Genomic DNA, 21,014 nt, shown 5'->3' with positions numbered 1-21,014 from the left:
TTCATAATGGATCGATTATTATGCACTCCTGACATAAATTAAGACATTAATGTCACTGCAACCCAGTTTTATCATAAACAGTGTTCAAATATTGACACTGGAGTCTTTATTCTGTCTTATTCTGATACTGAGTTTGTCCAGATAAAGTAAGAGTGGGATGTTTTAACGTGCAGTGAATGTTGAACAATAGTAATCTGGGACCATCTGTGATCTTTGACAGGCAAGGGGTTAATAATGAATAACAAAACTTGTGGCAAGCAGCAAGGATAGGGACCGTGAGAGCGGGCCGGTGGTCTCATGGCGGAGTGACGGGAATATAAAAGGAGAAGCGAAGACAGTGGAAGACGAGAGAGGACCAGGCCTGGACTTTACGTTATGTTTTGTTTACGTTTTGTTATGTGCGTGCAGGCAGTCGTCCGTGAGGAGCTGCCCACGGTTTACTTTCGTTTTTTTGATTGTTTTGAAGTAAAGTTGTTAAACGTAAAAAAAAAAAAAAAAAAAAAAAATTCTGGCCCTCAAGCAGCCGAGAGGTTCTTCCTCATGGTGCCATGCGTTGGTACTGGATGCCTGGTGGATGGCCCTCACGGACTGCCCACAAACACAGGCCTGGTCCTCTCTTGTCTTCCACTGTCTTCGCTCCTTCGGCTACAGTTGGAGCACATCTGCTCTGTTCAGGAAGCTGGCATAGTAGCTAAAAGCCAAGACTCGCCTTGCTTTGAATGAACTATTGGTATTTCTAACTGACTTGATCCTGCTGATCTGAGTGATCTGTTGGGTTTGTATTTAATCAGCATATCTGCAATGTATTTAGGTCCTAGAGGGGATTAGGTCCTTGCCTCGCTGCTTGCCACAGGAAAGTATTGCTATTTGTCAAATTAATCAAGGCTTTCATTGTCTTAAAAATAAGTGATCTTCCTTTTATCTGGTGCATTTACTTGCTGTTGAATTCAGAACAATACTAGCATAATACTATTACTATTTCTTCCATAGAAAGATATGCTAAAAAACATGATAGTAATGTGATCTGACGTGGTCTGGTACAGAGTTGGGTAGAGTAGCCAAAATCTTTACTCAAGTAAAAGTACAAGTACTTACAGAAATATTTACTCAAGTAAAAGTAAAAGCAAAAGTAACAATCGTAATAGTTACTTGAGTAAGAGCAAAAAGGATTAGATGAAAAAACTACTCAAGTACTTAGTTACAAGTTACTTTTGATCTGATTGATAAGAAGCAAACAGCAAACCCTGAATGTCAGACTACTTAGAGAGCTTTCACACACCTCCACGTGTGTGTGTGTGTGTGTGTGTGTGTGTGTGTGTGTGTGTGTGTGTGTGTGTGTGTGTGTGTGTGTGTTTAATGGTTAAACAATGTAAATTAATGGTGTGGGTGCTGGGCTAACCACAGCTCTTTTTAAAACATACCTTGTTCTTATATTTTTATAAGTATATGCATTCTTAAAAATACAGTCCCATTTTTAAATGTATGTATACACTGCAGACTGTTGTCTGTCTGAATTTGTGTATAAATGCAAGATGTCACATTATGCTATTCAATTTGTTTTGTTTTTTGCCTGATCTCATCGGTACCTGTGGCAACGTTTTTGCAAACCACAAAATATGTACCAATACATACATATCATAAAGTTAAATGTCCACTGAGTGGCGCTAAAAGCTTAGTTTTTTTTCCAGAACAGATTTGCATGAATCTGGCATGTTTTGTTACATTGTGTTTTTAACATACACCCACACTAAGCCCTAAACCTACCTGATAGTGTTAACAAAAGCAAATGTGACAAAAAGAAAATTGTGTCCATGTATTTTTAGCTTGTGTTTAGAACTCGTCTTTGAGCTCTTTTATCATGGCTCGTTCTTCATGGGGTTCGTTCTCAAGCTTTTCGCATTGCAAATACAAATCTGTATCAGCTGAGCTATCGAGCAAGCTTGGTGAATCAGAAAAGCAGAACATGGACCTGTGACGCAAATTTCAAAATGTATTTGTTTACAAACCATAGACAAAAACAAAAAAGATTAAAAACACTGTTATTCTGCCTAGTGTTCATTTCTGTTAGAAACTGCAGTGTTTATTGGTACGTATTTTGGGGTTTGCTAAAACATTGTCACAGGTACATTTTGCCAATGAGGTTGCTCGTTTTGTGAAAAAAAGATATTTAAATGTGCAGATGTGAACGTTTGTTTGTTGACGTGTGTTGTTCGGAGGATTCAAACGATTTGTCAATGCTTGCACAAGAGCGCATATGATGAAAACACTCGGACAGTATGTAAAATAGTATTACAATAAAGGAAAAGTGCCCATAGGTACCAAATTACCCTTAATAGTGTTCAAATATAGGCATCATTGTTACACTTACCGCTGTTTTCTCATGTTGGAGCTGGACCTATTGTATGCTGTGATGTCAGTTCATTTTGGTGCACACAGCGTGCATTCAATTATGAAACTGTTCTTTTTGACATCTTGGACTGAAATCATAGGCTGAACTTGAGGCCATGTACGGGTGATCTGCCTCCCATAGCTCGCACACATCTCCTTCTGCTTCGGCCATTATCTTCTGACTAAACGCGTGCTAATTTTATGCGGGTTATGTGTATCCACCTCTCGCGAAGCAGCCTCTGCCAAGTTTTGCGAGACTTGCGAACAAGTCATAACTTATTTTAAAATATATAATTAATTATTACCATTGACAGTAGCGGAGGAACACCACAGAATGTAACAAAGTAAAAGTACAGTTTTTTTCACAAGAAATGTACTTGAGTAAAAGTAAAAGTACTTATTTTAAAATATACTCTAAAAGTACAGGTTACCCCAAAAAATTTACTCAAGTAAATGTAACGAAGTAAATGTAATTTGTTACTTCCCACCTCTGGTCTGGTATAGCTAATGTGAGAATTTCACCCGCTATTTGTGCTGTTGAAATGTTCATTGTTTGTCTGGCAGATGATTGTCCGTTTGAAGAAGGAGATTCAGTCTTTGAAGGAAGAGTTGGCTCTAGTGACTGGAGAACAAAGAAGTGACAAGCTAACCCAACAAGAGATCCAGCAGTATGTACCCATTTATTCCTCACTTCTCAATCTGTTAAAACATTAATAATGAATTGAGATGACTGATATCGTTGTCTGTGTGTTTGGGAGGTAATAGATCAGACTTAAGGATTTGTTCACAATTTGGATTGATTGGGCCTCATTCATGAAACACGAGCAGAACGAATTTGTGTGTAAATCGTTCGTAAAGATCGTAGACCGCCAGCATTACCAGGCAGTTGATGTGCCAGAAAGAATGCTGGGTCCCCCACAAACCTCTTGCAAAGCGGCCTCCCATGACCGCGCCACAGCCAGTGAGGGAGGCATCTGTTGAAACTGTTTTCCGGCAACATGATGCTCCCAGCACTGGCCCTCGAGACAGAAACCAAGGTTTCTTCCATATGACAAGGGAACGAAGGCATTTGCGCATTCCCTGATCATACGGAAGGGATTTCCTCTCGGGGGAAAACCCCTTGGTCCTCGCCCACCACTGTAGGGGTCTCGTGACTGGGCTATTATCAGCCAGTCATCAATATAATTCAGTACACAGATGTCCTGGGGCCTGATAGGCGCAAGTTTTGCATTCATGCGCTTGGTAAAGGTGCGAGGGAAAAGGGCTAGGCCAAAAAGGAAGAACCCGATACTGGTATGCTTCGCCCCAAAAACGATCCTCAGGAACTTGAGGTCGGAAATATGCATCCCTAGATATATCGTGACAAACTAGTCCTTGAACAGGATCTGACTCACGATCGAATAGAGAGCATATTGAACCTGATTCTCCTCAAAGAAAGGTTCAAGTACCTCTATAAGATCTATTATGGGACGCAATCCTCCCCATTGTTTTTGGGAACAATGAAGTAGCGGCCATAAAAGCTGAACTCAATGTCTGGTGGAGGGAACACTTTGCTAGGCAACATGGGGGAGAGGACGCTGACATTGTCTGTTTGCCACTTCTCCACCCACAAATCATGTTAACTGTACTATTAGTTTTAGATTTTATTTTCTTATATTTCTGACTAGTCTAACAGTCATGTTAACTGTACTATTAGTTTTAGATTTTATTTTCTTATATTTCTGACTAGTCTAACAGTCAAAACTACAATTGGGACTGTTGCTGATTGCTGGCAGCCTCTGTGAGGACGTTGTTCACCGTTTGCCATTTTTTCACCGCTTCTCTGCTGTTTTTGTTTGAATTTGCGGTTGGTTTTGGTTTGAAGGAAATTTGATGTTGCTAGCTGTGGCTGCTGTCTCTTCTTGGTGTTGGCTGCTCACTGTTGGTCTCCCTCGGGCTTGAACTGCATGGTGGCTGAAGCTTGCACCGGGCTAGCGTCAGCAGCGTCCGGCATTATGTTGAGATGTTACGCTTCTCGGCTGCTGAGTCTCGGCTGCGTCGCTGTTCCGTCTTGCATTGCGGCCGTGGAACGGCTTGGACATCAGCGTCGACACCGGTGTGTCCACAGAAGTGCCCGGAAAACTTTGTTTGTCTCCTGCATAGTGCTGCAGCGATCCCCTCCATCTGGTCTTCAGCTGTCATGCCTCAACGACGTTATCAGGACACTGCCAAATTGGGGTAAAACATGGAGTGGACCACAATGTACTTGTGGAGCTTACAGAGACTTCCACCATCAGCTCTGTTTTCTGTTCAGAAAAGCTTTTAATTGTTATGTGTTGGTTGATTGTTTGTATTATTCAATATTTTTACTTGTTATTCATGTTTTTAAAAAAAATGTTCCCTTTGTTTCACCTTGAGATTCTTCGGAATGAAAAGTGCGTTATAAATAAAATCTATTATTATTATTATTATTATTATTATTATTATTATTATTATTACTTTATGGACTCCTTTACCAACAGGGAGCACACTTCCTGTTCCATAACCTGCCACTAGGCTGGGCACACCACAGTCCAGACCACACTGATGAACCTTTGTGGTGGAACACTGAACTGCAGTCTGAACCCCTTTGCCCATGGTATGCAGGGCCCAAGCAGATATATTTGGAAGGAATAACCATGTGCCGAGATATTCTACTAGGGGAACCAGCCTCCCAAGGCTGGTCTTTGGAACCCACTGAGCCTCCTGCCCGACCCCCTAAAGCGGCCACCCGGCAGAGCTTAGTCGGGAGGATTTTCGGTGTGTGGATGCTTTCGCTGCCCAGCTGCAGGTTTTTCTAGAGGCAGCTGAAGCAGCATGCGTCTGCTGGAAATGACAGTGGCCCAAGCGTCATAGACAGCGGATTGCAGCATCGACTTCCAGAAAAACTCCATGGATGAGGTGACCTTAATCGTTCCCTGGGAGAGGGGGCTGGGCACACCACAGCCCAGACCACACCGATGAACCTCGGTAGTGGAACACTGAACTGCAGTCTGTACCCTTTGCCCATGGTATACAGCTAGGGCCCAAGTAGATATGTTCGGGAGGCATAACCATGCGCCGAGATACTCTACTAGGGGAACCAGCCTCTCTAGGCTGGTCTCTGGTACCCACCGAGCCTCCTGCCTGACCCCCTGAAGTGGCCACCCCGGCAGAGCTTAGCCAGAGAGGATTTTCGGTGTGTGAAAGCGTTTGCTGCCCAGCTGCAAGTCTTCTAGAGGTGGCTGGAGCAGCATGCATTCACTGGAAATCGTAGTGGCCCGAGCATCGTAGACGGTGGATCGCAGCATCGACAACCAGAAAACTCCACAGAGGAGGCGTCCTTGATCGCTCTCCGGAAAAGGGGGCTTCATCTAACTCGACAGGGCTCGCAATGGCTTAGGGCGGCCACTGTGAATCCCTTTTAGATGAATATATAGACAAGTAAAAACAATTTGGATGATATCTAGGCTGATAATAACTTCTCAAAGTCAGATAAATTCCATTTAATTCCTCAGAATAATCTAACTGAGAAATTCCATAATCACCAGACGATACTGTTTTAAAGGTGTCATGAACTGCCTTTTGTATATTTTTATACTGTTGTCTGAGGTCAACTAATGATTTTCAAGTGGTTTTTACATTCAAAAATCATGACTAATAAGTAATTGGCTATTTTCTACACTGGTTTTGAGGCTCTCTTCAAAACGCTGGATTTTGGTGGGCGTGCAGCACTGGAGACTTGGAAGTAGGGCTCGTAAACGTCTTTATCAAACAATCTGTCATGAGTACAGAGACTGCTGGAGACAAAGGTGTTAGTTGAGCACCAGAGAGTGTGACTGAAGTGCAGGTGGACAGGTGAATAGGAGTCTTCGTAAGGGTAGTGGGAATCGCTGGAGAGATCACTGGAGAATGACAATGGAGATACCTCTGGAGAGTTCGCTGGAGAGTTCGCTGGAGACACACACACTGGTTAAGGAGACACAAGGAGATTCTGACAAGAGACTTAAAAGATCCCTGGGATAATTCGAGGGAGTCCTGGGGTAAAGCAAAAAGCGTTAGAACCTTCTCATAGACGAGACTGGACAGTGACTGATGGGGTGTGTGTTTTTTTGTGCTGTGGTAGATTGGGGTGGTGATGAGGATCAGGTGTGTGTGATTAGAACTCGGGAGAGGGTGTGCGTAGTGATTGGGTGACTTTGGAGCCTGGCGTGTCTGTGACATTACCCCCCCCCCCCCACACACACACACACACACAGGAGCGGGCCGTGGACCCTGACGTCATGGTGGTCAGCCTCGGCCTCGTGGTGCAGGTCTGTTGGGGTGAGAGGCATGAAACTGTTCAATCAGAGTGGGGTCAAGGATATCATTTTTGGGTACCCACGAGCGTTCTTCTGGACCGTAGCCTTCCCTCTCCACCAAATACTCCAGATGACCACCATGGTGCCGGGAGTCCGGAATCTCCTTCACTGTGTACGCCGTCCCTTCCTCCACGACGAGTGGGAGGGGGTTCTCCTCGGTCATGCCAGGCTCTGTGGAGGGAAGAACAGAAGGATGGTGAGGTTTGAGGAGGGACACATGGAATGTGGGGTGGATGCGTAAGTGAGAGGGAAGTTGGAGTTGGTAGGTGACCAGGTTGACCTGCTTCAAGATCTTATAGGGGCCAATGAACCTGGGACTCAGCTTCTTGCACGGCAGACACATCCTGATGTCACTAGTGGACAGCCAGACCTTCTGTCCCGGTTGGAAGGTGGGAGTGTTGGATCTCTGAAGGTCAGCTGCCATCTTGCGCCTGCGCAAGGCTCGCTGGAGTTGATGGTGTGCTGAGTCCCAGACCCTCTCGCTCTCCCGGAACCAGTAGACAACGGCAGGTACGTCTGATGGTTGGTAGCCGAGTACGCAAGTACGCACTGGAAAGAGGTCAGTCCCGTGGTGGCTTGGCGAAGGGAGTGTTGCGCGTACTCGGCCCAACCCAGGAACTGGTTCCAGGAGTCCTGGTGACCATGGTACGGAGGAAGCGACCAATCTCCTGGATCTTCCTCTCCGTCTGCCCGTTGGTCTGGCGGTGGTATCCGAAAGACAAACTCACGGTCACACCTAGGAGCGTGAAGAACGCCTTCCATACCCGGGAAGTGAACTTTGGGCCTCGATCTGACACGATGTCTTCAGGAATCCCATAATATCGGAAGATGCCATTGAATAGCACCTCTGCAGTCTCTAGGGCTGTGGGGAAGGCCCCTCAGAGGGATCAGATGACAGGACTTAGAAAAACAGTCCACTACTACTAGGATGCAGGTATTACCATCGAAGACGGGAAGGTCAGTGATGAAATCCACTCGTAGGTGTGACCATGGACGGTTGGAACGGGCTGCAGGAGGAGTTTTCCTGCAGGGAGGTGCCGGGATCTCTTGGACATGGCGCACTCCTGACACCTGGTTGGAGTATCCAAGGAACTGTACTGAGGGCTGATGGAAGGAGCATTTCTCGGCTTTGAGGTAGAGCTGGAACTCCCTCAGGTGTTGCAGGACCTCCGCAACGTGATGGCGATGTTCAGCCAGGCTCCATGAGTAGATTAAGATGTCGTCGATGTAAACCAATACAGAGTGGTGGAGGAACTCCCAGAGCACCTCATGGACGAAATCCTGGAATACGGAGGGGGCGTTTGCCAGGCCATAAGGCATCACCAAGTATTGGTGGCCGGTGGGGGTCACAAAGGCGGTCTTCCACTCGTCCCCCTCATGTATCCGGATGAGGTTATACGCACTGCGGAGGTCCAACTTTGTGAAGACAGTGGCACCACAAGGGAGATGTTCTAGGATGGATGGGATGAGAGGAAGGGGATATCTGAACTTAACTGATTTTATTCAGGGCTCGGTAATCGATGCAGAGCCGCAAGCCTCCGTCCTTCTTGACCATGAAGAAGAAGCTGGAAGCAGCAGGGGACGTGGATGGTCGAATGTAGCCCTGGTCGAGTGCTTCCTGGATGTAATTCTCCTTGGCCTTCTCCTCCGGTAGGGAAAGGGGATAAATCTTTCCCCTGGGCACTGGCTCACCCGGAAGCAGGTCGATGGCACAGTCCCATGACCGGTGGGGAGGCAGCTTGGAAGCCTGGTGAGGACAGAAGACGTCTTGGAAGTCAGAGTAACAGTCGGGAATGTGAACAGATCGCTGATCCACGGGGATTTCTACAGAGGTGGCACAGGCAGCGATATTTCTGTAATGAGATGTAATGGGGACAGGCAGAGCAGAAAGACATCCATTGAAACAACTTTCTCCCCATTTGAGGACCTCGCCGGACTTCCACAAGATGACTGGACCGTGCTGCTCCAACCACGGATGCCCCAGTTCCACGTCAGTGGTGAATTCCTCCAGAACCAGTAAGTGAGTCTCCTCCACGTGTAAAAGCCCAACCTGAAGCTTCAATGGACCGGCCAGGAGGCTGACGAACCGTCGACTTAACGGCTTGCCGGTGATGGACTCAATTTAAAAATTTGTCAGAGTACGGGTCGTTGGGAGACGGAGCTGACGACAGAGGGCGCCGGAGATGAAGTTCCCAGCAGAGCCTGAATCGAGGAGGGCTGAGACGGACAGGGAAACATCGGAGGTAATGAGGTTCACAATAGTGGTCAAGGGTCGGCTCTTATATGTTGCTGGACAGATCACACTCACCAAAGGCCTGGCTGGACGTGTAGGACACTTGGAGATGTAATGGTCGGCAGCCAAACAGTATAAGGTCAAGGTCAAGTTTATTTATATAGCCCTTTAAAACAACATAAATGCTTACCAAAGTGCTGCACAATATACCAAACAAAGCATCCTCATACAATACAATTTAAGCACTAATAATAAAATATCAAAAGAAACCAAACAAAAGTAATACAATTAAGACAAGAACATCATGCAATATAAAACAATATTTAAAACTTAAAAATTTGTATCTAATTAAACATATGCCTGAGAAAAAAATATGTTTTGAGAGAAGATTTAAATGTAGACAGAGTAGGGGAAAGTCTAATAGACACATGTAAGGAATTCCAGAGCTTAGGACCATGAATGGAGAAAGCGCTGTCACCTTTAGATTTAAGTCGTGATTTTGGAACATTTAATATCATCTGGGTGGAAGATCTGAGCGTTCTCACTGAGGAATAAGAATGGACAAATTCAGAGATAAAAGAAGGGGCAAGACCATGAATTGATTTAAATACAAACATTAAAACCTTAAAATCAACTCTGAACCGAACGGGTAGCCAATGAAGTGATGACAGCACAGGTGTGTTATGTTCTCTCTTTTTTGTCCCTGTTAAAAAACGAGCCGCAGCATTTTGTACCAGTTGTAATCGCGAAAGTGAGGACTGATTTATTCCAGCATATAGGGCATTACAATAATCCACCCTGGTTGAAATAAATGCATGAATAACAGTCTCCAAATCACTAAAACTCTGAATATTTTTCAGCTTGCAAAGTCCCCTAAGCTGAAAAAAACTGGCTCTAACTACAGAGTTGATGTGTTTATCAAACTTTAACTCAGGGTCAAGGGTAACTTCCAGATTTTTAACTTTGTCACGAATGTTATCTTGAAGGGGGCCTAGGGTAGAACGTATGTTATTTAAAATGTGTGAAGGGCCAAATAACATAACATCAGTCTTCTTCTGATTTAATTGAAGGAAATTTGTGTCCATCCAAACCTCAATGTCCTCTAAACAAGCTAGCAGAGGAAACTGAATCAGTACCTGATTTTAATGGAAAACAGAGCTGAGTGTCTTCGGCATAAATGTGATATGAAACCCTATGGGACTCAAAAATGAAACGAAGAGGGAGTATGTATAAGGAAAATAAGACTGGACCAAGAATTGAGCCCTGGGGCCCCCCACAAGTGACAGGAACTGAGCTTGATGAAAATTCTCCAATTTCCACCAATAAATTCCTGTCAGCGAGATATGATGCAAACCAGTCTAGTGCAGCAAGGTCTAGTCTCTTTAACAGGATACGATGATCCACAGTATCAAAAGCCGCACTTAAGTTCAACATAATAGAAGAATAGTACAGTTGCCAGAATCTGCAGATAGTAAAAGATCATTTAATACCCTCAAAAGTGCAGATTCAGTACTGTGTTTAGCTCTGAAGCCAGACTGAAATGGATCCAGAATGTTGTTAGAGTTTAAGTAGGGGGAAATTTGATTTAGTACACACTTTTCCAGAACTTTGTGCAAAAATGGAAATTTCGAAATGGGTCTATAGTTATTCAAATCAGAAGGATCGAGATTAGCATTTTTAAGTAAAGGATGGACCACAGCTTGTTTGAGGCAACATGGTACAGTACCTGTTTGTAAAGAGCTATTGATAATAGAAAGAAGACTTGGCAACACCGAGGACAGAACATCCACTAGTAACTTTGTAGGAATGGCATCACAAGAGCAAGTGGTTGGATTCATGATAGAGATAATGCTAAACAGCTCAGAATGTGAAATAGTATTAAAATTTTAAAAAGCTGAGGGGCAAATATTTGCATATTGATAATTCTGTGGTAAATTACTTGAGATCTGATTACCATCTTTTACCATGGTTTCTGTGGTTCATGCATGGTAGTTGAGCCTGGTCAGTACCTGGATGGGAGACCAACTGTGAAAAACTAGGTAGCTGCTGGTAGAGGTATTAGTGAGTCCAGCACGGGGAGCTCACCATGTGGTCTGTGTGGGTCCTAACACCCCAGTATAGTGATGGGCACACTGTACTATAACAAGCATCATCCTTCGGATGAGACATTAAACTGAAGTCCTGATTCTCTGTGGTCATTAAATCTCCCATGACACTTCTCATAAAGAGTATCGGTGTCCTGGTCCTGGCCTGGTCCTGGCCAAATTTCCTCCATTGGCCCTTACCAATCACGAACTCCCAAAAAAACACATCCACTGAATTGGCTCTATCACACTTTCTCCTCTCCACATATTACTAGTATGTGGTGAGCGCACTATGGCGGTGTTGTACTGTGGCTGCCGTCACATCATCCAAGTAGAGCTGCCCACTGGTGGTGGTTGAGGAGAGACCCCTGACATAAGTGTAAAGTGCTTTGGGTGTGCAGTAGTACATATGAAAGCGCTATATAAATGCCTCATTAATTTATCTGTAGGAGACTTTCTGAGGCAGCAGTCTTACTGGTCATAACTGGCAGGAACCGGTTGTCCACCAGTTTCCATCCCCAATCCACTGTGTTCATGTCACCTTCCTTTCCAATCCACACCATGATCTGGAAGTAAACTTTTTGGCAGTGGTATTTAGATTAGGAATAAATTGATGCAGACATTCTGGGGTAACAAATTATTTAGTGGTAACTATTTTATTGCTAAAAAGGTTGTAGTGCAGAGGCAAGTTAATTGGTACTGCTTTTGCCAAACAACACTGCCATTTCCTTGGTCCCTTGGTCCTCTCTATGAGATTCCTTGCTTGATGTGGGAGCAGGAACCTGTTTGTCACTGTCCTTTTTTCACCCTGGAGTGATTGCTACTATGATTCCAATTCAGTGGAAGACCAAAAATAAAATAAGTCTTAACCCTGCTCCTAGGGACCCACTGTCCTGCAGAGTTTAGCTCCAACCCTAATCAAAGACAAGTGAAGCTAATCAAACTCTTCAAGATCACTTGTTGAAAATACACAGGCAGGTGTGTTGTAGTAGGTTGGAAATAAACTTTGCAGGACAGTAGGTCCCCAGGAGCAGGGTTGAAGACACCTGATCAATAGTAAGGATGCTGTGGTCAACATTGTCCAACATTGTCCCCAGCAAAAAAAAAAAAAGCCATGTCCAGCACATATATGTCATCCGGTAACATATCTGGAGCAACTGAATCTGCTAAGTTCTTTTCAAAAAGCAAAATTTCCTTGTATGATGAAGCAAATCCCATTCCATGTGGAATTCCATTCCACCAGGAATTGTGACCCGATCCATATGACATGCCTGCACTGCAAGGCCAAGTTGTAATGGAGCTAAAACAGCATGTGGTCACGCTGCCTGGACAATTGCCTGTCCAATTCCTGCAACCTTTCGGCTTGTCTCCTTACCCACAAAAAGACCATTCAAAAGTGTACAGAGAGTCTCAGGAACAAACAAAAGGGCAGAGTCAAGCTCAAGGGGCTCAGATACTGATCCATAACAAATGGGACATTGGACTTGATATCACTTTTGATCAATTGCACAGCTGTTTGAATGATAGCTTGCTTCTGGGATTCCTCATCCTTTTCTTGTTCACTGAAATAAGATTGTATAACTTGTGATGTCTTCTCTCTCTCTCTCCCCTTCAGTGAAATGTACCTTTCCTGGTACTGTTCTCTTAATTATTCTATTGCATCATGTCATGTGCGAATCAGTGGGCAGAGCTAAACAGGCAGTGATGAAGTAGGGAAGTTTTCAGTTCTGAAACATACAAGATATTCTTATACAGTCCCTGACAAAAGTCTTGTTGCTTGTGTACAAATTGACCTAAAGTGCCGCTGAAATATATTTCTAATCAAGATTTTTTTACAAGAAATGGCTCATTTTAATCCCACCAGCTTTTGTGATAATGTTTCAGTGAAAAACTAAACTTTCAAAAAGTATTCTTATATTCACAGCTTGGTAAAGCCCATTGAGTCAATTTTTGCAAAGACATAAGTTTTGTCACCTTGTCATATGAGCTTCACCTGTGACTAATAATGGATCAATTAGGTCTCAAGTGTGTATAAAAAGAACCCCATTACGCTAGAGCTTCACATCAACTGCAACTAGACCTCTGCAAACATGCCTAAGATTCACCCAGAGACTAAAGTTTTGATTATCAAGAGGCTGAAGACCAGACCCACTGCTGATGTGGCAGACACCTTCAATGTGTCTCAGCGTCAAGTACAGAGGATAAAAAAAAAAGATTTGAAGAGACGAGACGTTTTTGACAAGCCCAGGTCAGGCAGACCCCGCAAGACAACTGCTCGAGAGGACCGTTTGTTGGCTCGAAAATCTAAGGCCAGCCCATTTTCCACTGCAGCAGAGCTCCACGAGACCTGGTCACCTGAAGACCCTGTGTCAACCAGAACAGTTTGTCGGATTCTGTCTCGAAATGGCCTCCATGGTCGAATCAGTGCCCGGAAGCCAGCACTAAACAAAAGACAATTGAAAAACCGTGTGGCATTTGCCAAGGCCCACAGCCTGCTAAAAGGATGGACGCTGGAAAAGTGGCAGAAGGTGGATTTTTCAGATGAATCTTCTGTTGAATTACACCACAGTCGCCGCAAATATTGCAGGAGACCTACTGGAGCCAGAATGGATCCGAGATTCACCCAGAAAACAGTGAAGTTTGGTGGCAGAAAAATCATGGTCTGGGGTTACATCCAGTATGGAGGTGTGCGAGAGATCTGCAGGGTGGAAGGCAACATCAATAGTCTAAAATACCAAGAAATCTTAGCTACCTCTTATATTCCCAACCATAAAAGAGGCCAAATTCTGCAGCAGGACGGTGCTCCATCGCATACTTCCATCTCCACATCAAAGTTCCTCAAGGCGAAGAGGGTCAAGATGCTCCAGGATTGGCCGGCCCAGTCACCAGACATGAACATCATTGAGCATATGTGGGGTAGGATGAAAGGACGCATGGAAGACGAAACCAAAGAATATTGATGAACTCTGGGAGGCATGCAAGACTGCTTTCTTAGCTATTCCTGATGACATCATCAATAAATTGTATGAATCCTTGCTAAACCACATGGATAAAGTCCTTCAAGCCCATGGAAGTCATACAAGATATTAAATTTGGATCTCACAGCACCACAACTTAATTTGCTAACATATTTTTGTATTTGCTGTAAATTTGTTCAATTTCTGTATAGGCGACAAAACTTTTGTCTTGCCAAAATTTGACCTTTCCGTCTTGATTAAATGATAAATATTTTTTCTGTGAACATTATTTATTTCAGTGCATTAAACATCATTTGGGAGGGTTTTAGCTTTTCATATGAGCTATTTCTAACACCAATTAATTAATTAAAAGTCAGGTTAATATCAGGTATTTCTAGAAAATAGATAAGCGACAAGACTTTTGTCAGGGACTGTAGTGTGATGACCTCTAATATGTCAAATGCTCAAGGAAAATTTTATTTCTCAGTTCATGACCCCTTTAAAGTAGTCAAGGATGAATTTTCTTTGCACAAAATGTGCTGAAACAACATTTCAATGAGGCATGCAATATCAAATGTCAGTATTCTTCCACCATCTTCTGAATAGCTGAAAATTGTGAATTTAGTTTTGTTGGGTTTAGTATAATGCCACCTTTATACTCAAAACATCAATAAATTATGCATCACATATGTATTACCTTATTCAAATTGAAATGAGCGACCATTTTAGAGGGTCTACACACAGTCCTCTGTTCGGGCTAATTCAGAGTTGTTTATGATCAAAGTTATACAACTCAAATTTAAGTTACTTTTGGGTGCAATAACTTTTACATTGAATGCCAAGTCTGTGTTTTAGCAAAAAAAAAAAAAAAAAGGGTATGTGTCCAAAAACATGTACTGGAGAAGGAGGAGTTACATGACAGGCAAAATCGTTTACATCTCTGGTTCACCCCAAACAAAGATAAAACCTTACAGTAATCTCACAAAAACATGTATTCCATAAGTATGTAATTATGTCAGTGCAATTTAGACAAGTCCATTGGATTCATAGACCCAGAAAACATGGGGTTAGACACCAAGATTACTTGGCTAGGTCAAATAATGAAGGAGTTAGGATATTTTAAGGACTTCCTGCCCATCTTGGATGCCATCTTGAAAATCACACATTTCTAGCGGTCAAATTTTGGTTAACTTTTATAATGTTATTAAGGACACCTAATGCTATAAAAAACAGCTGAAAAACCTTTTGTTAGAATTTTTTGGGGTTAAGTGTTTTTTTTTTTTTTGCCACATATGCGGCCGCCTATTAGCACTTCCATAAAGTAAACATTTTCCCTTAATTTTAATACATTGCTGGTAGGGGTGGCACGGTTCACAAATCCCATGGTTCGAGTCATATCAAGGTTTTAGGGTCACGGTTTTCGGTTTCGTACGGTTCTTGTTGTCTATTCATTTAATTGTTAAAACTCCAGAAATTTACTTCAGTATATGATAGTTTAATTATCCACACTTTAGTAAACACTGTCTACTGAGTCCAACACATTGCCGTACATTTTTTTGTTACGATTTTGATCAGAACAGTACACTGGCTTTAATTCAGTGAGAGCAGCTTTTTGCCCGAGCTTCAAAAGCTTGTTTAAATTATTAAAACTGGAAGCTTATCTTAACTTTAATGTTACATTTATCATGTGAACTATACTTATATACAACATGTTATATGCATTGCTGGTTTGAAGGACATTTCATGTTGCTCGCTGCGACTCCTCTCTCTTCTGGGTGTCGGTTGCTCACTGGTGGTCTCGTGGTCTCCCTCTGGCTTGAGCTGCATGGTGACTGAAGTTTGCACCGGGCTAGCGTCATCAGCGTCTGGCGTGATGTTGGGATGTTCCGCTTCTCGGCTGCTGAGTCTCGGCTGTGCCGCTGTTCAGCATTGTGCACGTGGAACGGCTTGGACTTCTGCGCCGACCCCGGTGTGTCCACAGAAGTGCCCGATAAACTTTGTTTGCCTCCTGCGTGGTGCTGCGGCGATCCCCATCATCTGAATCGTCATGAAGACCCATCATCTGGTTTTCAGCTGTCATGTCTTGATGACGTCATCAGGACACTGCCTCTAGCGCTGGGAGAAATGTAATACATGGAGTGGACCACAGTGTACTGGAGCTTACAGAGACTTCCACCCTCAGCTGTTTTCTGTTAACCATCAGCTCTGCTTCTGTTCACCATCAGCTCTGTTTCTGTTCAGCTGTATGTGTTGGTTGATTTTTTGTATTATTCTATATTTTTATTTGTTATTCATTTTTGTTGTTGTTGTTGTTATTTGTTCCATTTGTTGCACTTTGAGATTCTTCAGAAGGAAAAGTGCATTATAAATAAAATCTATTCTTCTTCTTCTTCTTCTTCTTCTTCTTCTTCTTCTTATTATTATTATTATTATTATTATTATTATTATTATGTGTGTGTAGGACAGAGGGGAACACGGTCGCATTTGCTGCCCATCATAATTCAAAGGAGGAGAATGACAGGTCTCAGATGAGAATACCGGAAAAGGTGACATAATGGACGATATTCATCTGTATTTGCAATACACAAGCCGCGGTTCAGCTGTGTGAGACAAACGCTGGTCGCGCGTGCGGCTCCCGTTCTCCATACACACTTCTTATGCCCTGCCAATGCACTGCTTGGACATTCGGTGTAAAGCCAACGTTATATGACGCTGGCGTATCCTCCAACTTCGGCCAGCCTTCCTTATCTCTCCCACCTTACATTTCTACACGTGATGTGGCCTGCAGCACTCCACTTGAACTGTCTTTTACTGTATGTCCACACCAGGTCCACACACACACATCTTAGTTTACACGAAAAGGACACCCACTGTCTGAGGTAACATACGGACACGAGGCTACATTGCGGATGCGTCAAACCGTGTGATGCACACGCTCTGAACCAAGACAATCGAACCGAACGGTTCATTTGAAAAAATAAAAAATAAATAAAAAATAATAATATATATATATATATATATATATATATATATATATATATATATATATATATATATATATATATATATATATATATATATATACCGTGCCACCCCTAATCCCTGGATACACCCAAGCCACACATCCAATGGTAGGCCAAGTTGTTGCTCATGCCACTCCAAATGGCCAATCAACATTGAAAATTAATTAATTCATATTGTTTTGTTTTTGCAGTTTGCTTTCTTGTATGTGTTAATGCCATGTAGTGTTTTACAGTGGTATACATAAGTATTATTCCTGTTTTGTAGGTTGGAGGAGCAGGTAAATGTGTATCTGGAGGACCCTGACTGTGAAGTAACATTAGACCTGGGGTCTGACATGAGAAAAATCTATTTTTGTTTCTCTCTGTTGAAGGTATGAGCTCTTTCTGATTATCTTTTGTGTATGTGTGTTTCCTCCCTAGTCTTGCAGTCTTCCAGTATTTCCTCTACATTATTATTTAATGCTCTGCCATGTTTTAAACCCATACATTCACAAACTATAACATGCAGGGTAACACTTTATAATAACGTTCAGTTATAAGTCATTTATAAGTTGTTTATTAATGATGAACTAATCATTTACAAAACATGCATAAATGATTATCAAGTGATATGCTAAAATTGTATGTGTTTTGTAAATTCCATTACAAGTCATTACAAGTCAAGTGATTAGTAAATGAATAACTAATCATTTATGAAACATGACTGTTCATGATTGATTAAATTATTAATGAATGACATGTTAATTATTTTACATATATTTAGTAGATTCAGTTATAAGTAATTTACAACCGATTAGTTAATGAAGAGCTAATAATTTACAAAACATGACTATGCATTTCATACATTTTAATAAATTGTTACTTTTTTGTATTTTCTAGATTCAGTTATAAATTATTTCCAAGTTATTAGATAATGCTAAACTAATAATTTACAAATCATGCCTATACATTCATAAATGATTACGTAATATGCTAACAATTTGCAAATCTGTCTTAAGTTATCTTTTAAAAAATAGCATATCATAAAATAATCAAACAGTAAATGGTTATTAAGTTACTAGTTAATATATTATGAATCACTGAAATGTCAATGTACCATTATGTCAATAAACAATTGTTAATCATGAACCAATGATGATTAAACCATTATGATATATAATTTATTGATGCGTCATGACAGTTGTAAGCTCGTCTGTTAAAACACAAAAATGGATTTATGCTAAAGCAATTTTTTTAAAGAATGATAAATTACTAGTCAAATTAATAAACATTTTAAAATTACTTTCTTAATTAATTTCAGTGCGTTAAGTTAAATCCTTTCACTTAACATTGCAGACTTGTGTTCGGTGTGGAGTCTAGTGATAATGTAAACTAGTTTTACCCTCCACTGAAGCTCACATCAGGTGCACGTTAAAGACTCAACACCTGTTATAGATGATGTTGTAGACGCATGAATAAATAATTTACAATACTTTCCGCATCCACTAATCTAAAGTGTAGACTATTCATCACTTGTAAATGTTTTACACATCATTCATAGATCTTTCTTACCCGTTACAAATGATCTGTACATGTATACAAGGCATTTACAACCCTTTGTGTGTCACCCTAATCTAAAGAGTAGACTGTTCATAACTTGTAAATGTCTTACACATCATTCGTAGAGCTTTCTTACCCATTACAAATGCGTCCCCTGATTGCTACATGTGAAAATTAAATTCTGCTATTCCTCACCTATTGCAATAGAAATGTGTAAATAGGTAATTAATCTAATTACTGTAAGCATTTATCATCTATTCGTCACGTAACCTAATCACTCCCTAAACCTACCCGTTTGTGTTTTATATAAATAAATAAAAAAACAGGCAGATAAAATATAACAGGCAGATACGACTGCAGAAACAATTTATTTAAAAAGTACAACTATTCCAAGTGTCCCAAGACCAAACGATTGGTTTGTGTGAAGTAAATCCCTAAAAGCGATCAGCAGCATCGAGTCTATCCACCGACAGATGATTAACACATTTCAAAATTTGCCACCGGAAGAAACGTCAAGTCAGCTTTGACAGCATTGGGTGTTGTGTGTCTCATGACCACTTGTGCCATTACGTCAGCTTTATTTGTAAAATGCCATTGGCTCTCATGTCATGTGACCGACTGCGTCATGCTAAGGAGTCAGGTGTATCATTTGAATGAAAAATATGCATCCATAAAGGGATCATCATTTCAATGATTAAAACATTAAGATCAATATTGTTTTTTTACATAAAAATATCGTATGAATTCAGAAAACTTTTCAGAAAAAAGAGCTAATACTTTTATTGTAACAGTTGATCCACTGGAGGCGAGGTTGATGAACCCAAGTGCAGTTTATTTAACACATAACATAAATCCAAACATTAACAATAGACTTGACTTGATTTGACTTAATCTTGACATAACCACAACACTCACCAAACGTGGGTTACAACATCAATAACTGACAAAGATTATGGCAAACATGAGGGCTTAAATACACAAGGGCTAATGAAAAAACGAGCATGCGTGACTTGGACACGGAGCGTGGACTTGGGCTGGAGCATGGACTTGGGCTGGAGCATGGACTTGGGACTTGAACAAATCCCGACATGACAGTCAGTGCGTGAACAAGCTCAGGTTTAGAGGGTGCTGTGGGGTAGTGGATCTCATCCACCGTTCCCACAGTAAATGCTGAGCCACATAACAATAACGCATAGTCTAGATATTGGGCCAGGGAACAATTAGTTCTTTACCCAGGCATCTTTGAGCGAAGGGGTTCAGTTAACCCATTACAAAAAATGTCCTTAAAAGCCACAGCATTACAATCCAAACTGTGAGAAAGCTCCAGAAACTTCTCCACATACTCCTCTATGGATTGACTGCCTTGACGAAGGCGTAGGAGGGCAACTGCTGGGTCCATTGCTGGCGGTCAGTTATTCTGTAACAGTTGATCCACTGGAGGCGAGGTTGATGAACCCAAGTGCAGTTTATTTAACATTAGGGCCGGGACTTTAACGCGTTAATTAAGATTAATTAATTACGTAACTTTAACGCGTTAATTAATTACGCAAAAAAATTAAAAATTTAACCGCATTTATTTTTGCACAGTGGAACGTTTTTCAGTGAATCAGTTTCGACGGACCGATTATACTGGAACACCAACTAGCGCGACAACTACAACAACAAACCATGGGTGCGTCTCAATCCGCTCCCTAGTTCAGTAGTCAGGGCACTGATCAGGGAGTCAGCCCATTGACTTATGTCTTGATCAGTGCCCTGACTAGGGAACTAGGGAGCTGATTGAGACGCAGGGCATGCGTGAACATGAACGAAGAAGCTGATTAGACTGCTTTGCTTGGCCCCGTGGATGGGAAATTTTGTTTTAAAAAACGAAAGAATGGAAGCGTCGTCAAGAGCATGGTAGTGTGCAAGCTATACAACAAGGAATTTGCGTATCACCGCAGCACATCGAGCCTCAAATATCACAAATATGCTTTTGCTTAACTTAATGGCAAACATTGCACTGGTCTGCTGGACTGAAATAAATAAACAATATTTTGTTAATTAAGCTTATGTTTTCAGTCATTATTCAATGGTATACTAAAAATGCATGTGAAAAATTACTTCTCATTGTTCTCAGGTCAAATATTTATATGCGATTAAAATGCGTTTAATTTCGATTAATTAATTACAAAGCCTCTAATTAATTAGATTTTTTTTTTTTAATCGAGTCCCGGCCCTATTTAACACATAACATAAATCCAAACATTAACAATAGACTTGACTTGACTTGACTTAATCTTGACATAACCACAACACTCACCAAACGTGGGTTACAACATCAATAACTGACAAAGACTATGGCAAACATGAGGGCTTAAATACTAGGGATGTCCCGATCCGATCACATGATCGGAAATCGGGCCCGATCACGTGTTTTCAGACTCGATCGG

At 41.8% G+C, this 21,014-nt stretch overlaps 1 protein-coding gene across 1 annotated transcript in view; it reads left to right on the top strand.

Annotated features, from left to right (window-relative positions):
• kif6 (kinesin family member 6) overlaps positions 1-21,014 on the top strand; it is a 340,398-nt gene that overhangs the window by 123,973 nt on the left and 195,411 nt on the right. The window contains exons 10-11 of the mRNA XM_067456029.1: positions 2,953-3,056; positions 17,309-17,414. Coding sequence (XP_067312130.1) covers positions 2,953-3,056; positions 17,309-17,414 — 210 coding nt within the window. The remainder of the gene's footprint in view (positions 1-2,952; positions 3,057-17,308; positions 17,415-21,014) is intronic.

This window comes from Pseudorasbora parva, chromosome 10, assembly GCF_024679245.1.
Source record: "Pseudorasbora parva isolate DD20220531a chromosome 10, ASM2467924v1, whole genome shotgun sequence".
NCBI classification, from domain to species: Eukaryota; Metazoa; Chordata; class Actinopteri; order Cypriniformes; family Gobionidae; genus Pseudorasbora; species Pseudorasbora parva.
Note: the sequence above shows the minus strand (reverse complement) of the source record. Positions and strands in the feature narration are given on the sequence as shown.